The sequence below is a fragment of the Calypte anna genome, chromosome 3, assembly GCF_003957555.1.
Source record: "Calypte anna isolate BGI_N300 chromosome 3, bCalAnn1_v1.p, whole genome shotgun sequence".
Taxonomy (NCBI): domain Eukaryota; kingdom Metazoa; phylum Chordata; class Aves; order Apodiformes; family Trochilidae; genus Calypte; species Calypte anna.
The window spans coordinates 46,831,486-46,840,873 of record NC_044246.1 but is presented as its reverse complement, the minus strand read 5'-3'; the positions used below and the strand labels follow the sequence as shown (position 1 = coordinate 46,840,873).

Genomic DNA, 9,388 nt, shown 5'->3' with positions numbered 1-9,388 from the left:
CATGAATAAAAAAAAAAAAAAAAAAACCCCAAGGTTTATTTAGAACTCCATCCTCTACTCCCTCCCTGCCCAGAGTGTCCTGGCTTTGCAAGGGCACAGCTATTTAAAGAGTCTGATCTGGCATCCCCATAGGTACTACAAGCTCTGCACTAGGCATTCGAGAAGCAAGTTCACAGCCCCATTTTCTGCTTCCCACAGGTGTGCTTCACTGGAGGCTCTTGTCCACCTCTACTTCCACACAAGTTCTTGCTATGGGTGGGGTGCAGACCCAGAGAAACCTATGGAAAAGGTTTAAGCAGCCTGCGGATGCTCTTTCCATGCTCTTCCCACCTGGAGTGGCTTCTCACTCACAGCTGGGAGGCATTAAAGGTTTAGCTGGAATTGGTGTAGATGGTGCAGATTTGTAGCTGCAGGCTCTTAGATGCATTGACCCTGAAAAGTTCTAGGATCTCCTGGCAGGCAATAGGGACAATCCAGCAAGTAGCCAGCACTTGCCAAGGGGACCCCATCACTGGAGGCAGCCTCACATCAGCTCCACGGGTTTGGGCAGAGGTATTACTGCTCCATCTAGACCTTCTTCTGGAGAAAAAATTCATCTTTCCTGGGCATTTAAGGAGGTTAAGTTTAGCAACAACCATGCTGGGGGAAGAGGGAGGGTCCAGAAGTATTGCCTTTTTCATTCCATTTAAATTTTAACATGTTGTAAAACATGAAAATAACTTGAAAGGCAGTAGCCCTGTTTTATTAATAGCAAGTATTTATTAGCCTCCTTGATTTACAGTACGTTTCTGAAAGTCCATCACATTGTTCAGCACGAGGGCTGAGTTGTTTTTCTTGGTCAACACAATATGGAATATAGATCTGAATATTAGAAGCCAAATACAACCTTCATTTTGCATGCACATAGCCCACCAATGGGAGGCCCATAAATGAATCCTGTATAGCCCTTAGACACATGCATTTGCAGACAAGGGGGAAGAGGTGAGAGCTTCTGTACATCGCCACTGGAAACCCGGAGGGTCATGGAAATCACCAGGAAAGAGCCATCAGGTCTAGAGCAGCTCCTGAAAGTGTCACAGCGCACGCACCCCAGCCACCAAAAACGCAGAGATCCACTTTGTGATCTTGCTTCTGCCATCCACCCACCCATTCTTCTCACTGCAGTATTTGCTGCTCACACAGCACAGGCACCTCCACCCGCCCATTCTCAACCCTATTTCTATATTTCCCCTTGTTTTCCCCCCACCCAGTCATGGGATTTTGCCCATCCAGCTGTCTGTCCACAATGCCTCTGCCCATCCTCACAGCGCCCAAGTGCCTTCCCTGCTGGAGCTGCAGCCAGGGATCACATCCTGCTCATTATGGGAGGCCAGACAAAATTAAATTGGGGCCCACTGGTTCTGCCATCTGAACTTCATCACCGCTAAAGACGCAATAAAAGCAACAATGAACAAGCCTCTACCAGATGTGTAACTCTATCCAGTGAGATCAAGGAATATAAGACCATATTTTGGGGTTTCTTTTGTTGTGTTCCCCCACCCCCAACTCTGTCTTTCCTTGGGAATAATTATTTGAACCTCTGTGGAAGATGAATGGTGAGAGGGCAACTTCTGAGGGGAGATTGAGGCTCAGGTGGTGCTGGGATAAAGGGGCAACAAAATTATATCAACTTGAAGCAGATAGAGCCTAATCATGTCTGAAATAAGAAAAACTTAGGGAGGGGAGCAGAGAGGAGTAAAAAAAAAAAAAATGCAGAAAGAAAATGAGGCACCTCTCTCATTCAGGGCATTGTTTGCCTCAACACCTCAACAATAACTGATTATGGGATCATGTGAAACATCACCAGAGCAAGGAGCTCTGGAAAGGCAGCTATAACCAGCAGGTCTTCCACCTCACCACCACAAATCTGCAGGCACAGGCTCATCTGCTGGCACCCAGACAGCTCAAACACACGTAGGAACAGAAGAAGCAAGGTGAAAAACAAAGGCGTGGGGTAAACAGCACAGTTGGCAAAATAAACTTCAGCAGTCCAAGAAGGATGGTGCTTCCTCCACCTTCACCCTGAATCTGCAGCCACTCACCAACACCAGGATGCTCCCAAGCCCAGTGCTGCTCACTTAGTGGTACACAACACAAGGCTGGGGTTGAAACGAAACCCAGGGGGATTGGGAGTGTTGCTTCATGGGTTTTTAGATCTGTTCTCACATCCTTTCTGGAGAGACAATGATTTCTCACCTAGTAAAAGCCCACAGCCTGAATGCATCATGAATCCAAAATGTATATTATTTTGAAAGTAAAATTTAAGTTAGGCACCACAAAAGATTTGACCTTTGCTGTATTTTAGTGTTGTAAAAGTGTGCTTAGAAAAAAAATACAGCACAGTCAGATCACCTTAAAGTCTGAAAGCAGGTTTTAAAGTCCCAGAAAATCAAAGCTGAGCTATCAAATTCCCAGATATCTTGTTCACGTGAGCCCCACAGACTGGCAAAGAACTTTTCATATTAAAAATCCCCCAAAACTTTAGGAACATTGTTTTTTTCCATAAACACCACTTATACTTAGGTTTTTAACTTAACTAGGTTAAAAGGTAGGTAAAAAGCAGGCTGACACATTTGAAATGCGCTTAACTACACACATATCCTAGGAATATTGCCCCTCTTGAACCCAAAACAGAGCAACATCCAATTTCAAGGCTAACAGCTTTTCCAGCCCTCCCCTCACTGCAAACCCTTGACTCCTGTTAATCAGCAGAAACTCACTGAGCCCCTGCAGTAGTCATAATACTCAACATACCCAGACACAGCAAAGGGTTTTGTAGCAGCCATGTCCTGACCAGCAAAAAAAAAAAAAAATTCCCAAAGAAAGGAGCCTAGGGCCCAAGTCACATAAGGTGATGGAAACCCTCACAGTTCCACCAAAAGTTCGTCCCAGGTCTGCCCTGTTGCTTGGCAGCAACCACATGGAGCCTGTGAGCTGGATCAGCCCAAGTGAGGATCTCAACATGGTCACTACATGTATTAACAGCTTTAAGGCAACACGAAAATTCTGCAGATGTTTTAAAGCCCTAAGAGTTAAGGGCATGCCGTTTAAACACCTGTATTTAAAAATACACATTTTAATTACTATTTCACATTACAAAAAGACAGGTATCACTTTCCTCACCTTAACTGTCACCATTTTCTGCTTCCACCTTGTGCCAGCTGCTGGAGGAGAGGTGGGTCACAGCCCAGACAAAGAAGGGCACATTGCGCTTGTTCCACCAGGTAGAGCATCAAAAGTAAGACCAGCCAACCCAAAAGCCAATCACAAAATGAGATTTGACTGTACTCAGACACAGCCAAGGCAAAGACACACCAATAGGCTATCAGACTAAAAAAAAACCCTTATAAAGCAGCTTTCCAGCTGCCCTTTATAAAATCATTACATGCCTGCTGTAGATATGCACCAGGTGATCCCTGGTTTGGAGGAGAGAGCAGAGCAACCCCCTTTGCAATTAATAACTCCCTTAGCTCTGATCTGCTCCAGCTGCCTGATGCACACACTCCAGGACAGGGGTGGCAGTGCCAGCAGCTCTCCAGAGCTGCTATCTCCCCACTGATGGTGCATTTGCAATCAATAAGATACTTCATGCAACTGAATTCACCCTTCCAGCAATCAAAAAAGTCTCTTGTAAGCAGACATGGAGATGGTAGCACAGGCTGGGATAGGGAGAACCTCTAGAAATATCTCCTAATAATAAAAAAAACCTAGGGTGTGTGCAGCCTTTTGGGTAGTTGGACCTCAAAGACTAAATCACATTAAAAGAAGGAGCAGTATCTCCCTTTGGGTCAACCCATAGTTATTTACCAGGTCCCCCCGGGGCCCTGGCTTGATTATACATTCATGTGTGGAGGTGATTCTGTCCACTCCAGCCCCTGGCTAAACTTTAATGTACAAAAGTGTCTGTGCCTGTGCTGTGACCAACAGCCTGGGTTCTTAAAAAAAACAAGAGCAACTACCACCCACTGGAAAGTCAACCTCCACCAGGAGAGAGTCACCCCAGCTGGGTGTCTCACTCAGATTTGAAGAAAGGAGATGGCTAAAACCAGCAGTGAGCTGGAAGCTGCTACACAAAGCAAATCAATCAGCTGGACCCTGTCCCATGGCTCAGCTCTGTCCCACCACAACCGGCACTGGGTGTCCTGGCAGCCCAACACAGCCAGACAGCAACTCCCCTCCCTGCCCAGCTGGTTTCTTTCACCAAATAAGGTCCATTCCTTCTCACCAGCACAGACACAAGTAGCCACAGCAAATAAATCCCACCAGAGACAGCACACAAGCATGCACTTAACCCAGCTTCTGTTCTGCAAAGCACTTCAGGCCCCAAACCAGATAACTCCTTGGGTGGGTGCTCAGCTCTTAGGAAGGGACAAGTGTCACTCTCAAGGAGGAAAGCTCTGGAAGAGCTGGAATGCTTGGTGGGAGACACAGAGACTTCAGCCTGAGAGCAGTTCCTCCTGTATCCTGGCTCAGGGCAGTGTTCTGCATCCCCTGGTACTGCCAGCTTCTCTGCAGCAAGGCTACTGCTCCTCCCAAAACCTGCTAGCTGGCCTCACTTCTCCTCAGATGGACACTAAGGGTGTTTGTTACAGATCCCACCAGCCACAAAAGTATGTAGTAACAGCAGAAATGTAACACAACAGCCAGCATTCAAGAGATCGGGAGGACACGGGCAATGGAGGAGAGCCACCAGACAACACCCCCAGTTCAGCATCACCAAACAACAATGGTGTTCACCCCAACTTGAGGTCCCGTGGCCATAAGCCCAATGCCTGGTCAGGAAACATCTGCCCACCAGGACCGTGCAGCCCCTCACACCCACACCAGCCCCGGCTTTCTCTTTGTAAACTCAGCACTTGGGCTTCCCACAGCTGACAGCATAATAATACAAAGTCATACCAGACACCTGGCCCTTGTTAGCATTAAAAATTAAAGACAGAGCAAACAAAACCTAAAGCTCCAACATTTATTATGGCAATTTCCCACCCACCCACAGACCTACACTGCATTGTGTTTTATTTTTAATTTGTCACATCAGATACACCTTCCAAGAAATGGCACAGCATGGAGATAACCAAGAGGCTGGGTTGTCCACAAGAGCAAGACAGGTTTTTTTCAGGGAAAGGAGCCAGTCGAAGCCATCGATAAGCCCTTGACCTTGGTGGGCAGGTTTGCTTTGCTTTGCTTGTTTTTAGAAAACAAAATTAAAAAAAACAAAACAAAACAACAAACAAAAAACAACCATAAAGAATTGTCGTACTCTATTACAAAATATAAATACGATAGTCTTGCAGGCAGGAGGAGCCCAGGGAGCTCTGCCTTCGGCGGGTGACTTCTCAGGCTCTCCCAGGGACATGGCAAACCAGCAGGACAGAGGCCACCTCTGGACGCCGAGATGCCGCCGGCCGCTCGCCCCAGTTTCACCTCCTTTCAGAATTTAAGTGCTCTTGAACTTCCATCCGAAAACTGCCAGACATCCGGGGCTCCCTGGGCGCTGCGCCAGCTGGGGGGGTACGCCGAACCTACAGAGAGCATGGGGACAGAGGAGAAAATAGGTGTGACATGGCCCATGGTGCGAGTTACTCTCTTATTTTACTTTCTTTTTCTTTTTTTTTTTTTTTTTTTTTTTTCTTGTTTGTTTGTTTGTTTGGGTTTTGTTGTTGTTTGGGTTTTTTTGTCTTGTTTGTTTGTTTTTTCTTGTCTTTAACAACTAGGACACCCAACTGTCACAAAGGGATACAGCAGGACGGACCCCTTCCTCCTCTCAGCCCACACTCTCACATCTGGCATTGCTCAGCACCACACAGGAACCATGGGGCTCATTTAGGAAGAAAAAACATCTGGGCTTTAACTGAGAAACCCACAAGGTGCCAACAGCTCTGTTTGGGCAAAGACTAAACCAACCTGTCAGAAAATTACCTCTATTCTTCCCCAAAAGCCAGGGCAGGATGCTTCCCCCAGCACCCATGGTGAGAGTGCATGCAGAAGACTCTCTTAAAGCCACTGGTACTGTTAATACTCCACATGGCAGGTGGTTCATGGGGAACTTTCCCCAACTCCTCACATGTTGAATATCACATGGTGATATCCGCAGCTCAGGACAAGGTGCTGGGACAGCAAATGTCCTCAGCTTAGCTGACATGGAGAAGGAGAGTGGCTGCAAGCCCCAGCTTAAGGCCAATCACTAAACATCGAGGCAGACTAAGGGCTACACCCCCGCCAGTGGTGACAGCAAGGCCAACCCATCATCAGCACATCTTCAAAATCCACCCCTGCATCCCAGCTGGGAGCCAGTCCCTAAGAAAATTGCTTCATTTAATACTTAAAAGGGCTTGAGGGGCTACACACGAGCCACCGTCAAGGCTAAATGAGCAGCTCCTAGGCTAGATCTTCACTGGGTGTAAACTGGAATGGCTTTTCTGAAGTCAAGAGCATGTGCCTGAAGGGGTCGGCTCATGGCTGCTGATGTCTGAGCTTGACACATTTCAGGCTGAGACTTTCAAGAGAAGCCAAGAGCACCCCAGCCACCCCAGACACAAGATGAAGCAGCACAATGACACTGCAAACTGTATGTCCCACCAAAGGACACAAAACTGGGAGGCCCTCTGCACCTCCTGCCCCTCTCATCCAGAAGGAACCCCATGCCCATATCCCTGCAGCTCCTCTGAAACCATCAGCCCAGCATCTGGTCTCAGTGAGCATCAGCTCCCTGGAAATTCCATCAAGGAGCCCACCAGGCAGTATCACTCTTCTAATCAATATTACGATTTGTCCATGCATCTGCCAAAAATGGTTTTCAGCCTTTATAGGGGGGAGGGGAAAAAAAGAGGGAGGAAGCTAAAAGAGTGACTCGTCTCACCTTCCTTTTTTTGTACAAACTCTGTGCTTAGATAAATCCCAAAACTGAATCTCATCAAATACACCAAAGGCTCCTGAATGTCAAGCAAAGCCATGGTATCACTTATTCCTGTATTTATTTGAGCCCTTGGAAACATAATAAATACAAAACATCTGTAGTCTGAACTCTGGATGCTGTTCCAGCCTTTGTTACATTAATCATTCAATTTGGAGGAGACTAAATACTAACAGCAGAAGGGTCTGTGCCATAAAAATATGTTCTCCTCAAAAGTTGATGGGTTTGAAGATTTTAGCAATAGAGACACTGTTATCCAAATATTGCTATTATTTATAGAGACATATTTTTTGCACAGAGAGAAATAAGGAAGTTTCTGGGGACTGTGGGTCACATGCACAGGATGCCACACGCTCAAGAGCCCAGGATGGGGTCTTAGACATCCATGACCCAACCAAATTTCAAAGGGTTGATCACGCCATTACCTCATCACCACTGGCAAAAAAACTTCCAAGAATTAGTGAATTCTGGTCTAGTGTTGAGGTGACAGTGTGGTGCTATTCACAAGCTATGCCCTCACTGGACAGTTGTTGCTCTGACTTGTTCTGTGTCAGAAGCTGATCCTTCTGAAGCTCCTCCAAACCACTGGCCTGGCTCTGTGTGAGCAGCACCTCAGGGCTCATTTATCACTGTAAAAACTAAAATTACCTCTATGAAACCTGTAAACCAAATGCATTGCTGCAGAAATAAAAAAAAATACAGTTTTATGTTTTCCATCTGATGGCCTTACGGCTGTGCATGGAGCCAGGTATGACTAGAGCTGCCTGCGTATATTATTTTATATGTAAAACACAGTATAGAGAAAGGTAATAACAGCCATGCGATAGACACAGAGTATAGCACCCACCCCAGCAGCCAGCCAGGCTACACTCCACCCCGGGTTGACCAGCCAACACCAGTCCTCTAGACAACATCTTGACTGCAGTGCCAACAATTAGCCATCAAAATAGTTGAGAGGGAGGGAGAGACCGGCCCCTGTATGGATATTTTGTGGCAAGGGATCAAAAGTCATGTCACCAAGACAGCTGCAAAGCACTCTGCACATCCCTTCATACACCCGTACTCCTGTGGACATCACCTTGTCCATTCACTTCAACTCCATTCCCTTCCCATCACACCAGAGATGGACCCTGCCTCCTATCCACCGTGCTAAGGGTCCCTCCAGCAGCAACCGCATCCTGGCATCTCTGGCACAGCATCCTTGCCAACAGCCAGGGGGTACCAGCTCAGCTAAGTGCCTGTGGTTCAGGTGTGCTTTCCCAGCCCCCCTGAACACTTGTCCCACTAGCCTGGAAAGCGCAGTCTCTCTTGTAGAAAAGGAACATATTCTTTCCTTTGCATATATATTATTTGTCTTTTTTTAAATCCCAAACTTCCCCTTTGGAAGGCACTGGGCAAAATACAGGCAATACACGATGCCATCACCACAAGAAGACGACAGAACAACTGGAAGATTTTACAGAAATCAAAAAAAAAAAAGGGAAAAGAAAAAAAGTATTAAGTCCATTACACTAGGAACAGCAAGAGACAGTATCACAGCGGTACGTGCTTTAATAAAGTAAAGAGATGCTGCAACATGCAGTATTTGTCAAACTGACAACATATACAGACCCCTAAGGGGGAGATGGGAAGGGACCTCAACTGTAGTCTGGATTTTCAAGACAATGCACATAAAATGCTCCATAAGCCTGCAATCCCCACCAAAAAAAAAAGAAAAGAAAGAAAAAAGAAAAAAAAAAAAAAAGCAAGCAAAAAAAAGAAAGTCAATGGGAGAAAGGAGCAGAGCTCCCAGCTCCAGCCTCCAGATGGGAGCTGTGCTAGGAGCTTTGGTCTGCAGTGGGTGCGATCCCGGAGTTACAGTGTAAACCCACATCCCTCCCCCCACCCCCCCCGGCCCTCCCCCCAGAAATCAGCTCCTGCCCCACGCGCCCGCGTGCACCAGTGGCTGATTTCACCCCAAACCATTCCCCAGAACCAGCAAGGGGGATGGTGGAATCTTGGGGCCGGGAGGGTGGGGGTGTAGAGCTATTTTTTTGGGCTCATCTCTTCTGTCAAACTGGGAGAAGTCCCTGTCGGAGACCCAGGCTGCCAAGGGAAAGCCAGAGATGCCGCCGGTTATTGGGGGTAGGAGTGGGAGAGGGTGAGTGGGGTGACAGATTAGTCCTCAACTAAAGGAAAATAAATAAAAAATACCCCAAACTACAGGTCCAGACTGCGACGGCTTTCCACTGGCCGGAAAGCAGACTCCTTAGCCCAAAAATCCTCTTCCTCGGCAGAGGCAGCTTATTTAAGGACATGCTCGGGCGGTGGGTACGCACCCCAAACTGCCCCTGTGCGAGACCTTCTCCTATAGCCTGCTGCTGGAAGCCACCTACATCGTGTGTCAAATGAGGACACCAGAAGCTGACACTGTGTACTTTAAGGTTTTTTTTTTAT

General features: G+C 47.0%; 1 protein-coding gene across 2 annotated transcripts in view; it reads right to left on the bottom strand.

Annotated features, from left to right (window-relative positions):
• Positions 1 to 5,178: 5,178 nt before the first annotated feature.
• The window catches only part of BCL11A (BAF chromatin remodeling complex subunit BCL11A), a 73,948-nt gene continuing 69,738 nt past the window's right edge, over positions 5,179 to 9,388 (bottom strand). For both annotated transcript variants that reach the window (XM_030448618.1, XM_030448614.1), the window contains exon 4: positions 5,179 to 5,561. In XM_030448618.1, coding sequence (XP_030304478.1) covers positions 5,460 to 5,561 — 102 coding nt within the window. In that variant the 3' untranslated portion in view covers positions 5,179 to 5,459. The remainder of the gene's footprint in view (positions 5,562 to 9,388) is intronic.